Genomic DNA, 18,946 nt, shown 5'->3' on the forward strand with positions numbered 1-18,946 from the left:
TTCGCGTTGGGTCACATGCCAATAAAGCATCTACTTTCCTCTCCAAGTGGAAAAACCCAGGTGCCATTTCTCCCATCCACATGAGGAGCTGGCCATTCTGTAGTTTTAATTTACTGCAGCCTGTAAATATAAAATTGTTATAAATAAAATAATACCAATTGATTTGCTTATATTATACTACCTTAGCACACTTGGTACTTAATCATCATAAATCCTGCCTAGATGCTTATCGAACAGGTGCTAACCATAGATTTTAATACACCACTAATTTTTCTGTCAACAAACACGAGTAATTGATTACTTTACACCACAAAAATTTTAAGGATTGCAATCTTATTGCACAGAAACAGCTTAGAAATGTGTTACTTATGCCCTTGGGTGCAACATGCCTGTTAAGAATGTACTGGCAGAATGTACGATATATACATGGGCATTTGTAAAAAAAATGAACTAAAGCACAAATCAATGCCAAAATTATAATGATCAGAGAGAGTTCAACTGATGGCTATGTTTAGAACAGCTAATTAACTGCTATTATTCTTCGACATATTCCCTATAGTTATTCATTTTCAAGAAAAATCCTTCATAAACGAGTTTACTGAGGTTGAGACAAATACTTTAACGTCATAAAGAACTGCTAACAAAGTGGATTCTACTGCGAGAACCCTGATAGTTCAACTTAAACCATCTGAATGGAGTCTTTTCACTATGCCAGCGAAAGCAAAGATCATGCTAAATTGTAATTACACTGAGAATAAAATAATGAATAATCTTACATGGATAGTAATTGGCGGTTCATTAATCATACATAGTATCGAATAGAAAAAATGTTTCCATTTACTCACATTTACGCATGGTCAGCACAGCAGAGATGAGTAGATGCTGACAGAGGCAACTTCTTAAATCTCTTCGTGCCGCTAAAAGCCACTGTTTCCGAGAATTCAGTAATCTTCCAATCCCCTTTTGCCAGTATTCACTACGAAACACGGATTATTTTCTTCTTCCATAGCATACTTCAACGTAAATTTGCTTGTAAAACAGGATTTTACTTCACAGTTAAATTCACAATCACAAAGTCACAAGCACAAAATAACGGCAACCGTTAGGTCACGTGGTACAAAAGACTGCCGCCGGGCGTTTTGGCGCGAGTTCAAAATACGATTTTTAATCCAAAATATTAAAATAAGTTCGTAATACAATGGGAAAAGTTTTTTACTTGAATTTTTTTATGAGTATGAAGATAATTATATCAAATAACATTATATTGTTATATTACTATAATTCTAATTAAGTACATATTATTAAAATCTTACAACCAAGCCAAATAGGCTGGAAAGAGGCATGAAAAATTCAACCTTGAGATGGCAAGGAAAAGTCAAGCTTCACGTAAGCTAACATGCTATGTGTGGGTAGTAGCAGGTTTGATATGGCAAGTTTGCTGCAAGTGTGATATGGCAAGTTTGCTGTAGGTTTGATATGGCAAGTTTGCTGCAAGTGTGATATGGCAAGTTTGCTGCAGGTGTGATATGGCAAGTTCGCAGCAGGAATGATATGACAAATCTGCTATGGGTGCAATATGGCATGTATTCTGCAGGTGTGATGTACAAGTCTACGGCTTGTATGTGTTCACATAACTTGTAAGCTTTATTCAAGCTTGTACATAGCTTTCATGCCAGAATAGGTTTGTCACAGCAAGTTTGCTGCAAACTTGCCACGACAAGGCTTGTCGTGACAAGCCAAGGACAAGCCTATGACAAGTTTGCTGCAAGCTTGCATGCTATCTGGGTATGGGTGAGATGAAAGGGATAGATTCCCCCCCAAAGCCTCAGATAAATAAAACTTTATTTAAAAATACCGTCTATTTATGACATATAATAACTGCAGCAGCTTAAAGTTAAAGATCATTCATTAAAATCATGGCAGTGAGACAACACTGAATACAGACTGGTGAATAGGCTCCAGACTTGCAGAAAGCATGAACCCTGTGTCTAATTAAAACACTTAGGGACTACTTCGGTGCGCGGAGTCATTTATTGCACTGACCGTGTCTACATTTTTCAATTTTTTTGTAATAAAATAAATCAGAATTTAGGATAAAATTTCCTTTAAAATGACGTATAGTTCATTTTTATAGCATGTAGTGAAGCCAGGATATAAATTTGCGAAGTACAGCGGCACATCATTTTGACGCCGACAGTAGAAGAAAACGCTGTCTTCTTGGCTGGCACTCGAATGCATGAGGATCAACGTTGCTCTATATTTTCATATTTCCTCCCTTGATTTTAAACATCATGGAATTTTCTATGTCCTTCCGTAACTGAAATTGAACAAGTACCTTAATAATTTGAGTCCATCGTAACCATCGAGAAACACCTATCTCGATTTTTGTTGTGAAGTTGAGTTTTTATTCTAGGGCGGCCGAATTATCAAAAAATCTCAGTTTCAAGTTATTCAGTCAATGAAATATGGAAATATTATTTATATTAAAGTTATCTTCGCTCACATAGCACACGGGTTTATCATTCCGTTTATTATACTCTTATTTTTCCGTAACGCTCATCCCGACAGACGGCTTGCATCGAGGCTTTTCTTCTAATTTCCTCCGTGGGAATGCAGACGAAAATTTTTTCTGGGGTGTTATTGCACAGAGGAACAATGCACCACTTGTAATTTTTCCTTATTTCACCCACGTTCTCCTTTAAACGCAACGTGGCTCTTCCAAACCTGCAGTTACTGGGCTTGGATCTTGGACTCGTACTGAACTATGACGTCACAGCCAAAGATTAGTGGGGGCGGTATTTTTTAGCCCGCGAAACTCGGGCGACTTTTGGGAGTCATTTTCTAGGGTATAAACTGAATTTTAAGCGGAAAAAAGTATATTGCGGTACTAAGTGTTTACTGTAGTATATCAGCATATTGTTTATAAAAAGTATGCAATTTCCCTATAGTTATCGTTACTTTACATGTAGATGATTTCTTTATATTCTCGGATGTCTGATGTCTCGGATGTCTGTCAGATGGGTATTTAAGCCGTGGTCCCCTTGGCGCCTTTCGCTAAGAGCAGGATAATGTCAATGCCGAGGTTCTCTCTTGTCGAGCAACCATGGACGCTAATATTGAAATATATATTGAATTATTTTATGATTGAATTGAATTATAATAATATATTGAAATTGATTAATTATGCAAAAAACTGTTTGAGAGGACAGATTCGAAAAATAAAAAAAACAAACTGTAAATACGTAATACTGTTTTCATTTCAACCACGTTCAAAATCGCACCATTCTTTCAATTTATTATCCTGTATTTTAAATAAAAGTTCATTTTTAGAAATAATAGCATCCACCAAAGAATTAAAATATGTTTCGTCGATCATTCAAGGCAGAAATAAAGTGCCGACTATAAGGTGTATTCGTGACAGACCATACCAATACGTCTCCTAGGGTGTCCCCGTCCCTCCCTTCCGCTCCTATCCTTTCCCAGAGGCGTCGGCGGGCTCCCATCGCGGCGGCGCCTCTATCCTTTTTCCTACCTCTCCAGCCCCTCCCCGGGTGATCGGGCGTATAAGCCTCGGGCTTGGGTCCCGGCCCCGGTGTGTTGTACCCTCAAGAGGGTTCGCCTAGAACCCTCATGATTCTTGTGCATTCAGAAACATTTTGATAAAAACAATTTTTTTGGCACATCATCTAAATTGCCTACGTCATCGTTTAGAATTTTTCCCATAAATGAATAGGTAATCATATGCAGGACTCATCTTTTTCGTCCACTAGTTTCAACTTACCGCTTCTAGATTCCAGAATTGCCAACCGCTAAATATCAAACCATCACAATCCCTTCAAGCATAACTGGTAGAGCACCCGGCCGGCAACCGGGAGGTTCTTGGTTCGAGTCCCAGTCAGGCCGCATTTTTACCCTCTGATTTCTGACTTTTTCCATCTACTACAGCACCGTTGTCCTCGTCCTTGTTCTATCATATGTTCCTATCCCTTTCTTTCCCTACCTCTGAATTTATTTATTCCTTATAAATACGGTAGATTCCGGTTAATTGGGACTTATCGGGACTTGTGCACTTGCCCCAATTAAGCGGCTGCCCCAATTAGGCGAACTGTTCGTCGTGTACTGTAATTGGGTATAAACAAATGTTGAAATGATAGAGAGAAGACCAAAGAATGTTTATAATGCAATATTAGTTTATTAAACTATCAGTTTGATTAATAAATCAGCGAGTTTAGTTAATTTATTATATATTTTAATTATTAATTATTTTAAATTAAAACAATTTAGTTAAAAATATTTTTCTCAGCCTCGGGCGACGCCGAATGAATGTCTTTTACCAAGTCCTATTAAAGAAAAGTCCTATCCTCTTGCGGATAATATAACAACAAACGCTTTCAAAATAGGGCAAGAATAGGAACATTTGTGAAAAATAAGAGTAAATCAAAGGAGGAAAAAAAATAGTATTCTGAAAACAAAAAAAATTTATTTCGTCGCGAGTATAGAGTTGATGTTGCCGACTCATGGCCCAATAAAGCGGCATGCTGTCCCAATTAAGCGGAGAATACTCTGGGATATTCCTCTATTGGGTTCTGTTCTTCAAGATCTGCCCCAATTAAGCGGCTGCCCCAAGTAACCGGTGGACCCATTAAACGGAATGTACTGTATATATTTAATCGAAAACCAATTGATTCTTTACGAATATTAAGAGGATTTTCACTACTCTCGGCAGGGCGTCTAAAAGAAAACTCACAATACACGTTTGTACATTCTATATCGTAAAACTACGTTATAAATGCCAGTGCTGTTGTTGGGAAAAAATGTAGGCGGTACTCACCTAAAATTTCCAACAGCTTAACATGTATTATAGATCCGGCCGCGATTGAAATGCCCAACTCCAACTCTTATATGAGGGGGTGAGAAGCCAAGGGGTACAAATGATTTTTTTCTAAATCGAGTGGAGTATGGAAATTGGTAGATGACATATACAAAAACATGGTGGCCAAAGGATACGAATGAGTCTCCTTTTTGGGCTGGCATATAATAGTAAAAAATCAAATGCGCAACTAAATATGAAGTTGATCTTGTTTGTATAAGAATACTTGCATACAATTATGTATAAAATTTGGCATACGAATAAATGTAAATTCAATTGAAGTGTTTTGAAAATTTAAGTAATACCATGTTTAGTCTAACTGTGTTGAATTTTTTCATAAAAATATTTCCCCAACAATTCCAAACAACTTTAATTTTAAAACCTTTTTCCTCAAAACAATGAAAACATCACTTGTACCCCTTGGCTTCCAAACGCCTCATATTAGTTCCAAGTTGTACCACGATATAACTCTGAACAAGTAAATAGTAATCATTTCCAATTTTTCTTACTGAAATACATTGGACAATTTACAGGAGGGATATTTTTACAGATTTAAAAAGGTAGTTTAACCGGTGCGCTTTTAACGAGTTTGGATTTATAACGATTTTGGCCCAACTACTGCACTGAGTGTTGCATAGACTTTTCACGCAGACACGGAGGATCACTTGCTGCTGCTCCTTTCCGAACCTTACGTTTCCACCAGGGATGGCAAGTCAAACGAAACGAAAACATTCCGTTTCGACCCTGACGGAAACGAAAATACGAGGCCTATGCTTAGTATCGTTCCCGCACGAAATTAAAATCACCAAGGAGTTTTGTTTCGACCCGGGACGAAACATTACTTCCAGGAGGGAAACTAAATTAATCGAAACTCCGCTGCTCATAGTCAAGTTTCGCTCCCAAAAGTTGAGTGGAGGGGGATAAGAGAGAACAGTTTCGACCCATTACGTTTGACATACGTGTGGAGAGGTTAAGACCCCTATTAGCCGAGGCAACCAGACGCGCCACCGGTGGCGCGTCCGGTGGCGCATCTGGTTGCCTCGGTAGGGGCCTGAGCAACCTAAGGTAGAAGGCGCGGTTTTTGGGGCTCAGGCGACTGGTTTCGGTGGAAAGTCTGGTGGCGCGTCTGGTTGCCTCGGCTAATAGGACTCATTTGATTCTATGCCCCACGACTGACCAGTTCCACCGGACGCGCCACCGGTGGCGCGTCTGGTTGCCTCGGCTAATAGGGGCCTAAAACATTGAGCTTAAAAATCGAATGGCCAGAGTGGGTTCACCGTTCTCCTGTTTGTGGTAAAAATACGAGTGTCCCATGCATCTAATGGCGGTAGGCCGAACTTCTACTTCATTCAACCATACTTCGTACTCGGTGTGTGGGTAGAAACTAAACTGTTCGAAGGTGAAGCACGTGGTCCCTCCGGTGCGAAACATTATCTGTGTTTCGTTTCGTCCCAGAGTTTTAGTTTAGTTTCGACCCGAATTTGTTTTGACTCCGATTTCGTTTCGATCCTAAGTTTATCTCCCCGGCTTTAATTCTTTTTCGTTTCGTGTCTACACTTCGCCCTCGGGAACGAAACTATTGAAATTTTACTGGTTTTGACTTTCGTTCAATTTCTATTGGCATCCCTGTTTTCCGACGAGGTAGAGCGCTTCCTTACCTGTGTAAGATTTCGACGGCTACGGGGGAAACCATCTAAAACCACTGCCAACCCGAAACCAAGAGCATGTTCAACAAGTGGATTCCAAAACTTATACCTCCGGTGGTCATTTCCACGAAAATTTATTTTTCCTCCCGGAATGAGCACAGGTGGTTGGAAAAAAAACTCGGCAGTAACAGGCTTATTTTATTATTTTCTGTGGAAGTCGCATGAAAATACGGAAGCCCTACAACGGTGCTAAGGACTTGTTCCGGAAAACCTATAGGCATCGTCAGCATAAATATATCACTAAGGTCTCCGACCATAATTGGTAACATGTAAGCAGATATAGGCAAATCACTCAGAAAGTGTAACCCAGTTTTAAAATTGTCACTTATTAAAAATTGTAATCAGTCGCAACCACAAATAAAAAACGAACAAATTCCAGCTAAAGGTGCAGCTAAATTTAGTATACATAAAAATATTTACATACCAACAAGTTAACGTACGAGATTTCATTGTTGAAGAGATTTTGACCTATAAATTTTAGCAAAATATTTCTCGCAAGGCTTCTATAGTTGCCTTCGTCGGGGGGAGGACAGGGAAGGGCTAACGGACCCGCCAGCCAAGGTGCGCATAATAGGTAGTATAGTATAATAGAGTATATAGGTAGTATAATATAATTAGTAATAATATACTTGTTTTCTATTTTAATACCTCTGTCTGTGATTTCATTTGATGCAGCTGTTATCCATGCTGCAACTCTCATGAAAAGCACATGTACTGCATGTTAGGTCGTGGTTTCTGTAGTTGTTCTTGTCTTATTTTGGGGAATGATAATATTTCTGACAAGTCAGCCCTTAAAAAAGACCAGATTCGTCCTCGATTCTGTTCATTGCACTCCCTTAATGGAAGTTTACTAGGAAAGTATGTAAGGAATCCCTCAGATCTTGTTTCTCAGCTTATATTTTACTTTCCTAAAGTTCAAATTATTCCATATTAAGCATTGCTACTTTATGGGCATGTGGTTAATATTAGTACTTCCAGATATGATTTACCAAGTAAATATGTAAGTTCCATACCCGGAAAAACGTCCTGTTAAAACATCAATACTTGGCTGAGGCACGCTTATAGTTTTCCCTTTATTACTTTTTTTGTGGCCAATTAACTAGGTACTACTGGTGCTTATTTTGCTCAGATTACGGCCTTCAGTTATCAGAGGATATTTTTTTAGCCAAAATGATAGTTGTGATACACATTTACATTACATGTAAATGTTTTATATTGATAGCAATAGAATTCCATTTGCAATTTTGAAGTGGCTACAGATCTGCAGTCGTGGTTTTCAGTTTAAATTTTAAAGATGGAAATAAATAAACGTGCTTACCTATTTTTTACGGTAGCTTATTCACCTTGTGAGTTTAGAATTTCAAATAGCATGATCATTACGATATTTTACGGGTGAAACTATAGGATGTAGAATACGATAATTCTGCTTACTTTGCTAGTCTTATGATGCGATTGAAAAGGAAACAGGGTCATTCCGGAAGAGTACACAACGTAATCTGATGGCTACTAACGATATTTTTGTTGTAACTCATAAGAATTTGATGCGGGAAAGCGATATCACGACGCGGTTCCTGCTTGTTATTCCCTGGCATACGTCTGTTTGGAACTCCGTGACGTCACGCCCACACGGCAGTTTCAGCTGAGACCACCTCCTATTATACGCACCTTGCCAGCTACCTGTGTCGGTCCCGTACAGTTTTTTGTCGGTCCTTTCCTCCCCTCCTTTGCTCGCGGCTCAGGTACTTCGCGGGCCCGTGGGCCAACTTAAGGTATACACACTATAGTTCGCCACATTATGCAAAAAAAGGTCTTTATTTGCAAATATGAGCTTCTTTGTCAGTTTTATGAATTTTTGGTTTTTAATTTCAGCGTAGGATACAAATATGAATCGTTTTTTTTTGTTCTCCTGAAAAGTTTATATTTTTGAGATACGTGTTGATAGAACTTAGCCATAGATATGCACATTCACGAAAGCTTTCGTTTCATTCAGGTTACGTAAGGCAATCGAGCGAAATAATACCCTTACTCGCTACTTCGAAATCGAAGAATGGACTTCGAGCAGGCGACTTCAAACCAACGTGAAGCTGTTTGCGACTTCACAAGACTTTTGAAACTTTTTATGGCTTCGGCGGATTCAAGCGAGACTTGGTGAAATCACGTGCCCCTATTCACGCCGGTAATTGAACAGCGTTCTGGCACATGCACGAGTAATAGGACGTAGTCGAATGAAACGTCTGTCTTTAGTCAACAAGTTTTTTATTGGTCTAGCGCCTTTCATTTCCTGCTAATAACCACCTGCGTTCGCAGCTCACACATGCGTATCAAATATTAGTCTTCCTTGGGATATTACCAAACATTTACCACAGTCAAACGTTTATGAGTCGATTTTGCGCAGGTCCCATACTCTATTCAAGCAATTCATGAATCGATATTGAGTTTGATTGGCCGTGGTACAGGCATAGAATAGGGTAGATTCCTTCATCGAAGAAAACGAACCATATATTTATTTAACACCAAAAACAGTACTAAGGCGTAATATTTCTAAACCTGCCGCGTGAACGGCGGTGAAATATACAACAGCTGCCATGAGAAAAAAATCCCCTGGACCGGGAATCGAACCACGGACCTTTGGCTTTGAATTTTTTCTCATGGCAGTCGTTGTATATTTCACCGCCGTTCACGCGGCAGGTTTAGAAATATTACACATACCGCTTTGCGCGGCTTTAGCGCAGGTATGAGGCTCTCAACCGGTTGTGGCTTCTTGGAAGTCCTTTCTCCCTCGCGTTGCCATCCTTGATGGACCGCGAGGGCCAAACACCTAGTACCATGAGCCTCGGTATAATTGCCATGAGAATTAAAGAACCCGGAAAGCCAAAGGTCCGTGGTTCGATTCCCGGTCCAGGGGAAATTTTTTCTCATGGCAGTTGTTGTATATAGCACTAAAGCCTTTAAATTGGGCTTTATAAACAAAATAAATGATGTAAATATAAAGTTATTAGCCATATACTGGTATTTGATACGCAGCTCAAACTTACGTATCAAATTTTAATCTTACTTGGGAAATTAACAAACATTTACCCTACTCAAATTGTAATTCGATTTTGCGAATTTGTATATTATGAATACACTAATACCATTACGGGGAAAATAGGGTAGTTTCCTTCATCAAAGAAAACGAAAGGCATTGATTGCGATTCGTTACCCACCATTAGTGTATTCATAGCATACAAATTATTTGGTATTATAAATCCCAGTTTAGACGAATGTTAACGGGCAATTTTAAGCTCATTTGATAAAGGCCAGATTAGAAGCCATGCGATGCCACTCAACGTGACGTCAAAAGGGGCCCACGTGCTATAGGAGTAGACAGGAGTTTTACATCGTCTGAGATTACCAATGCATGCATGTGGCACAGAGCTCAGGGAAACATTTATTAGTAATCACCGATTAAAATTGCCAATGGTCGAAAGGGTCCTTCGCTTGATATGGTATTAATAATCCTTATTAAAAAATAGGAAACCACTCCATTTAGCGTCTTTTATCCTAGTTTAAATTAAATTTTCAAAAATACAGGATGCTTCCATAATCAACAATTGCCATTCCCATGCGTGATTATCAATGTGCGTCGACTAAATTAAGCTTTTATTTTTCCATTTTTGATTAAATCGATTCTTACAGTTTAGAATACATCATCACCATGGAATTAAAATCGTAGCCATTGAAAATACTGCTTTCCAGAGGTGGGAAGTATTATGAATTGAAAATGACTCTCAAGTGAGCTTTAATGAATAAAAGAAAGAAGTAAATATGCGACCATTTACAAATTTGACGAGTTTACACTCCATTTCCCTTGCTTTGCTATTATTCCAGGGATAGCTAAGCAATAATTGTGACGGTAAAATCGAAAACAATTGAAAATGAAACAAGCGGACTGGGAAACACTGACTATTACCTTCTTGAAAGAAATACATAGAGTAATCCAATGAAACCATTTACGAGGGGAAGATAGAAACGAAAATAAGGTACAAATGTTACAGAATTAATTCCTAATACGTCATGCATCGACAATGATAAGGAAAATTCGGTTATCAGGAATTAGGATCCCATAGTTAGTCAGTTTTTATAATACGAGGTAATAATAATTCGTATAATATTAAGGTTGGCATGTAAACAATTATTTGGATACATATTTTGGTTACACCAAAATAAATAAAAAAGGTGTTTGTTCCGTTTAGCACATTGAACATAGTACTTACTATATTTTATTCTCTCTCAAATAATAAGACTAGTAAAACCTTAAATAACGAAGAATTTAGCATGGCATTCGCTCCTTACGTGAAGGAAATCGGCGCCTCACACAGGCCGCCGTGTATGTGCGAATGGTGGAGTGATGCTGAAGTCCATCGAGTACCTAGCCTTGGTATTTTATTCCGTCGCTATCCTTCTTCGTCCATCTATAAGTTAGTAGCTGACCCGGCGAACTTCGTACCGCCTAACAATCAATGAACTTACAGTTTACTTACACCATTTATAAATCAAGAGCGGCTGTATCGTTTTTAATCATGTTTAATTTATTATAATAAAATAAGGATACAAATTCAATAAAACTACGTAAATGAGTACCAAAATTTCTTGTCAGAAAGACATTTTCTTTATTAAATCTACATAGGGTGAATCGGAGCACGTTTACGCGGATTTTTTTCAACTAAGTTTCTTACGTTTTAGCTCAAGAAATTTTGGGCATTGTGGTTTAATAAAGCAGTTCATGAAATAAAAATTATACGCATTCAGTTGTTGGCTATTTGCGTTATTAGCTGTAAAAAAATGTTTTTAGGTCCAAGTCTGTTGCATACACTTGGCCCATTCAGGGGTCAGGTTGACACAACCCCAGACCGACGCTTGACTGATGCTCAAAATCGTGCAAGAAATGCCCCTATGAAGCAGCATTCGCATTCAATGACTTAAGGCGCGCCAGTTTTAGTATCTCTGTTTGGAAAAAATGCACTGCGTAAACGTACTGCATGCGTAAACGCACCACGGTGAGCCCTACACATTAGGGTTTAATGTCTTGCGTCAAGCACCTTCTGAGAAACAACAATTTTTGTTTTGTTATCAGGCGCAAGATGAAGCGGATGAAGCTAAATAAATATAGCGAAGCAAAGCAATGACGCAGCAAGGGGAGGTTTTGGCGGATAAACCCCCCCCCCCCAAGAGCTTAGAGAATTTTTTTATGAAAGATTTTGTTATTAATATTTGGGGGACGGATGACTAACAAACAAAACATATTTAACTATTCACACAGCCACAAAACCCACTATTTTGAGCCATTTATCTTAAAAAATGTCTGGGGGAAGTGCCCCCACACTTCCCGCTTACCTTAGCGAGTTTTCTATACCCTACAGACCCGTGGTATTAGCTGCGCCCAAAACCCCCTATCCTAGCTACGCACTTGAAGCGAAGGAAGAAATACAGAGGATGGTTTATCGACTCGTGAACATAGCACGCTAAATTGACCATGAGAAAAATCATGGGTTTTCATTAGCACATGAGCACAAACAACACAAAAACTGAAAGAATGACCATGCGATTTTTTAATCGTTATCACGAATGCAACACGAATTGTAAATTGAATACGTTTAAGCTCAAAAGGGCATTTGAGTTGAGATCATGGAATCTACGGAATGAGGACTTCCTAACCTTTGAATTTTCCTTTGAGTAAAGTTGCGTGAATCACATTCATCGCCAATTTTTTTAATGATCAAACACGTTCCGTTGGATAGTTATGGTTGGTTTAGGCTTCGAAAGATCATGAGCACAGAAACTACATTTTTCTGTAAATTGTGCCTTGGTAAGCCAGGTACGTCCAAGGACTTAAAATATTCAGATAGATAGTTGGTGATTTCGTCTTCGTTTGTTACACATTTAAAAGATTCGAATCCATGCAGAGTACGAACTATTTGAATTTACCTCGTTTTAGTCATCCACATCTTCGTTCTTGCTCGCTAAATCAACCATCTTTGATTCTTTTGGTGATCAATCATATTCTGGAACTCTTTGTTGATGAGCTCACCTTACACTGAAACTGATTTGCAATCATCCCAAGGAAATGAGTTAAAACTACTCGATTCCTCGACAGGAACACGGACATTACCGTTTGTCAACAATTGCTTGGAGATTTGTTTACAAACACGGTAGTGAAGTGTCAACTCGAGCTGGGCCACGGCCGGGCTTACAATCAGCTCGAATTAAATTTAAAAAATGTAATTTCAATTTAATTAATATTTTGAATATATTTAGTAATTAAAATGTTATATTGTTACTAAATTCAGTTATTAAAGTGGTAAAAACAAAACAAATTATTTAATTTGTAGTTTTGACCGAGTTATCAATTGTTGTGTTACTATAACTCCTAAAAGCATGTCCATAGGAAAGAGATGAATTTTTTTCGTGAAATTATCCTTTTTTTAATGGCCTATATGTTAACCCCGCCTGAGACGAATCCAAAGAACCAAATCTCATTGAAATCGGTGCAGCCGTTCTCGAGTTATAAGTGTTCTAACTAACACGATTTTCGACTTTCTTTTATATATATAGATTTCACCCACCCAATTACGCCATGGGCCATTGCGTACGGAGCGTTTAATTGGGCCCGCTTTGTAGAAACCGAGTCAATCGCGCCTTCAAATCACCAAGGTAGCTGGAGCATTGTTGGCCGTAGCCTTGGCCGTGAATAGCCAGGCAAGTATTGTTGTCGCAGAAAACGATTAGGTATGACTTTCCTTGTTACTAACACAGCTGGGCACATCGGTGGGAGTGGTAGAAAATTTATTACCCGGAAATTATTCTCATAGCAATTTTTCAAGCAAAAAAAGGTATTACTTTACAAGAGGTACAATCCGGATTTCGCCTTCAAACCTTCACTTTCCTATTTACCCACTTCTACCTCCCACCCTACCAACTGGACCAGCTCGAGGGATATTTTTTTCTAGTTGACCAGCCCGTACATGTGCCCGGAAAGTGATTTACCCACTTCTACCTCCCACTTTGTTATGAATTGGACTAGCTCGAGGGATATTTTTTTCTTGTTTACAATTCCAAACATGTGCCGTGAAACTCATTTACCGCCATTCCAATATGGCCGCGCATACGCAGAAACCTAAAAACGCTATTCATAAAAGTTAAAATATCTCGAAAAGTATTAATTTGCGCCAGGAATGAATGTCACCACGTTAATCAGGAGGCAACAATACAATAGGAAAGTGAAGGTTTGATGGCAAAATCCGGATTGTACCTCTTGTAAAATTTGACCCAAAAAAATTATGTATTAGGGTAATTATAATAGAAGATATTTCATTAATCCCCAGATTATTCTATTATTAATATCAATCTAATTAAGTAGAACAGACATATTCAGAATGTCTTTTTTCCACGATCAATAAGAGATTATAACGGCAGTGATATAACTCATAAAGAGATTAGATGCCTTGTAGTGTAGCCTACTACCTTATGTAAAACATAATGCATGTTTCTTAATTTTATTATTATTTCTAACAGCATATGGTGGTATAATTTGTTAGTATGCGTGATGTTTTTTGGACTGTGTGGTGTGCATGTGGGAGTCCAATTGCATGCTGCATGCTGGAGATTGATCACCCCCTTCCAAACACCCTAGAGGTGGCTCGTAGCGTAATATGCAGATGTAAATGTAGATAAAAATGTGAGGGTTGTGCAAAAGCTTCACCCGGGATTTGAACCTGGGACCCTCTCCCCAAAAAAAGGCGAAGTTTCAAATTCCTGGCTCAAAAAAATTGTTGTCGAGGTTTTGGTCAGCTTTTCACGATTTTCACCCGATGTGTGACGCACCTATGATCCGGAGTAGCCGCGACGAAGACGAGACTGAGCATGTGGACGCCGGCAGTTCCCCCGGCGAACAGCAGAAGCACGAACTGCCGCATCTGGTACGGGCCGAACTCCCCTGCAAAAGACAGACGAAAAGGGAAACCGTTAGAAAATCTGTCAAAGCCGAGTTTTATAAAAAAAATATTGCACTGTATATGATATATCCGCTGTTAGTAATTAGGGTGACATTTCAGTACTCTCACGTAAATGACAGCATTCACTGGAAAAAATAAATAAAAAAAGAAAAAACACGCTTTTTCCAAAAACAGGATAAGATGTGCTAAAAAGTAAAAATAAAGCTATTTATCACTCGGATTATTAAGCATGGGTGTTCATTAGTTTTATTAAAAATGAAAGTACAGGAGCCTGATAGATAAGTAAGGATTGGTAATGAATGATAAATATTTTTTTGCACAAGTTTTTTTTCTGCAAACAACCGTCAATTTTTTCGATCAATCGATCTTTTTGTTCACATTTAGATTACAGATTAGAAATAGATTTTTTTGTTGAGAGGTCGAGCTTTTCATTTCGATTAAAAATCGATTGCTCGAAAAAATTGATTTCGACCGGCATTTGTCCATCACTACAAGTCGTCTCATGGCGCTCGCGTGCGGCGACTGGCCAAATCGCAGTTGGCAGATTGCTCCCAATTAAGTCACCCGTCGAAGGAATCAGGACCTATAACTAACTATCTGGGTTCGCCATTCACTCATTAGGGACCCGCCTGTCCCCCCCGCCCACCCACCGGCCTTAACCCAGTGAAAGGCAGCCGGAAACGGGGGCTGTCGCAAGGCAAAGTGCCGGACAAAGACTATCCCGAAGCGAGGCCAAGGGCGAGGGGAGTCCCCGGGGAACGGGGACTGGAGACGCCGACGAATGGACAGCGAATATGCCAGGCCAGTGGCGAAGCGAAGTTTTGGGGGTTATAACCCCCCCCCCCCCCCCCCAGAGTTCAGAGAAATATTTAATTTTCATCCATTTTACTTAATTGGATTGATATTACTAACAGAATAGTGTAAGGATTAATGAAATATCCCTCAGAAAGCCGTAAAACTCAAGATTTTGAAAATAGGGTGGTTTCCTATTATATTTTTATTGCCTAAATCGAAAGATTATTACTCCTGGAGTACGTATTTCACGCTTTTAGATTTTTAAGTGACGATATCTATTTTTCGCGATTAAATGAAAAGTGAAAAATTTCAAGCGCGCGAAAACGCGACGGGTAAGTATGAATGTCGGGAAAATTCCAGTGTGACGTCGTTCTGGTTCCCGCTGCCGCAAGTGAGGTGACCTTGGGGCGAGGCTCTGAGCGCTGATACGACGCAGGATGCTAGCAGGTAGCACATTACCATGCTAGCTGGTAGCGCTTGGCTTAAATAAGGATTATTAATACCCTATCAAACGAAGGATACTTTCCGACTTTAGGCAATTTTAATAGGTGATTATTAAGAGATGTTTCCCTGAGCTCTGTGCCTCATGCATGCATTGGTAATCTCAGACGATGTAAAACTCCTATCTACTCGTATAGCATCTAGGCCCCTGTGACGTCAAGTGGAGTGGCATCGCATGGCCGCAGATCTGGCCTTTTTAAAATGCGGTTAAATTTGACCATTGCCATTCGTCTAAACTAGGATTTGTAACACCAAATAATTTTTCTATTATGAATACACTAACGTTGGATAACGGATCGCGATCAATGCCTTCCGTTTTCTTTATTGATGGTAACTACCCTATACCATTGTGGCAAACGGATAAAAGTGAATCACTGATAAGCATTTGCACATAAATTCAGTATTTTACATACATTCCTTTGTCACAACAATATTGTATACCCTACCAACCATTAATTGCAATTATCTCCAAAAAAAATACACTTACCCCCTTGGCTTCTAAGGTTCTCAATAGGGTAGTTTCCTTCATCAAAGAAAACGAAAGGTATGGATTGCGATTCGTTACTCACCATTAGTGTATTCATAATATAAAAATTATTTGGTTTTAGGAATCCCAGTTTAGACGAATGGCAATGGTCAATTTTAACCGCATTTGAAAAAGGCCAGATTGGCGCCCATGCGATGCCACTCCACGTGACGTCACAGGGACCTAGTTTTTATACGAGTAGGTAGGAGTTTTACATCGCCTGAGATTACCAATGCATGCATGAGGCACAGAGCTCAGGGAAACGTCTCATAATAATCACCTATTACAACTGCCTATGGTCGGAAAGTTTTCTTCGTTTGTTAGGGTATTAATAATCCTTATTTAAGCCAAGCGCTACCTGCTAGCACGGTACTCTGCAACCTGCTAGCAGCATGCATCGCAGTGGCGCACATATCCTCGCCCCAAGGTCACCTCCAACGGCGGCTGCGGGAACCAGAATGACGTCACACGGACTTTTCCCAGCATTCATGCTTAGCCGTCGCGTTTTCGCGCGCTTGAAAATTTTCACTTTTCATTTAATCGCGAAAAATAGATATCGTCATTAAATAACCTAAAAGCGTGAAATGCGTACTCCAGGAGTAATAACCTTTCGATTTAGGCAATAAAAAAATAATAGGAAACCACCCTATTGTTGTGTGTTGTTTTTAATTCCAAGCATGAGAAGACCCCCGCCCCCCAGAAAATATCCCGAGTCCGCCCTTGTTGCCTCACGAGGAGCAAGAAGGCTTGGTTCGCCTAACGGTGGCAATGCGGAAAATTCCAGTTTCCGATCCCAATGAGACGCGGACAATAAGTGGCCCAACGTTAATTCGATTTGACCTGTGCACAACCGGATTAAACCGGCCACGCGCCGGTAGATGTTTATGTAAGCTGAGAAGGTGAGGCAATACAGATAAAACCTGTCCACGCTACATGGTGCGGACTAAATTGACTTTTTCATGACTTGCTTCGCCTGTTTGTCTGTTTCATCGATGGAATCTTTCATTGGATTTTTAACAGTCATACCATTTTCGGATCGGCCTATCCCTTGCCAAAGACCCCGATGCAAAACGTGTGCAATCCTCATTACCCAGTCACCTCGTAGCAAATTTCTTACTTTTCCGCTTCCTTCCACTCCGTCTCCCACCGGTACAACTAGTAAGGTAATTTATATCCTTTCATGCAATTCCTGCCCCGCCTTCTACATTGGTCAAACCACCACTTCACTAAACCTCCGGGTTAATATCCATCGATCTTCTTGCAATCCTACTTCCCAATCTACTTCGCTTCCTGTCCCTACCAACGCCTTTTCCCAAAATTTTGATTTTGACGATTGTTTCCACATAGGAATACTTGCCTCCCTCCCACCCTCCGCCTCACCGCTAGAATTGAAAACTTTGGAACAATCATGCATATGGCTACACCAAGTTTTAACCCGCCTGGTCTTAACAGGGCCCACTAATCTTTAAAGCCCTCTCCTCTTTCCCATCCCCCATTCCCCACCCTCTCCCTACCACCTTCTTATCCTAATCTCCTCAGCCTCTGGTCATCCTCTGTCCTCCTCCTCAGTCCCTACTTGTCTCCTTCCAGATGAAGACCTAAACGGTCGAAAATTTGAAACCTTACGTGTGAGTGTCCTTTTATTTGTGTTTAAGTTTTTTGTGGCCTCTCTTGCCATTTTTTATATTTATATCACCTGTGGCGTCCTTTAAATTTAACAATTTTCTCAAAGATAGTATCAGTAATGAATTTTTTCAGAAATTTCTTTAACAGCTCTGGTTTTAATCACAGCACTAGATACTAAAAACTAGAAAAAAAGAAAAGGAAAAATGCTTTCTTCAAAAACAGTCGAAAATGTAATAACAAAATGGAGAACAGTTAAGGGAGATAACAAGGTACAGATATTATTAATGAATGCCAATCCTTCTAATTAACGTAATCTCTAAACCCCGAGTGATGAAGAGCTAATTTTTTACTTTATTAAGCATTTTTTGAAAGTTTCTTAAACCCAATATTTGACCTTATCACGTGAAAGACAAAGTACTGTAACATAATGTAAACAAGCCACCATGTTGTTTGATTAAATAATTCAAAATTAACAATGGTAGTGAGGAGGCAAGAATGGTAGTGGGGGATGCGGAAAGGAAATACACAAGGGGAGTCGTGTATGGAGAGAAGGAGGAGGTAGACGTGTTATAAAGAAAGATCGGGAAAGAACTAAAGTAGCGGTGTACTGAGAGAGCGGAGGAAGAGATACGGCGGAATTCAAGATCGGCAGAAAGAAGAAAAGGACGCAGAGAAAAAGGAGGCGCCTACGAGAGGGAAAGAGACCGGAGGAAAGGAATACGGCAGAACTCAAGATCCCCACTGGTGCAGTTCATGGCAGTGGCTCAGTGAGTGGTAGTACGGGTAGTACAAATGGTATTGTAATAGTCATGGCGGCTTGTTGATGTTGTTTTTTGCTCCCGAGTCTTAAAATATAGAGCTTGTTTTTGAAGTGTAATAAAATTATTTGTTAAGTCAGTGGTGGATAATTGAAAACGTTACAGTACTT

At 39.5% G+C, this 18,946-nt stretch overlaps 1 protein-coding gene across 1 annotated transcript in view; it reads right to left on the minus strand.

The window, feature by feature from the left end:
- The window catches only part of LOC124169019 (organic cation transporter protein), a 129,017-nt gene that overhangs the window by 24,583 nt on the left and 85,488 nt on the right, over positions 1-18,946 (minus strand). Inside the window, exon 2 of the mRNA XM_046547481.1 lies at positions 14,440-14,551. Within this exon, the coding sequence (XP_046403437.1) occupies positions 14,440-14,551 (112 nt within the window). The remainder of the gene's footprint in view (positions 1-14,439; positions 14,552-18,946) is intronic.

Source organism: Ischnura elegans, chromosome 12 (genome assembly GCF_921293095.1).
Source record: "Ischnura elegans chromosome 12, ioIscEleg1.1, whole genome shotgun sequence".
Classification (NCBI taxonomy): domain Eukaryota; kingdom Metazoa; phylum Arthropoda; class Insecta; order Odonata; family Coenagrionidae; genus Ischnura; species Ischnura elegans.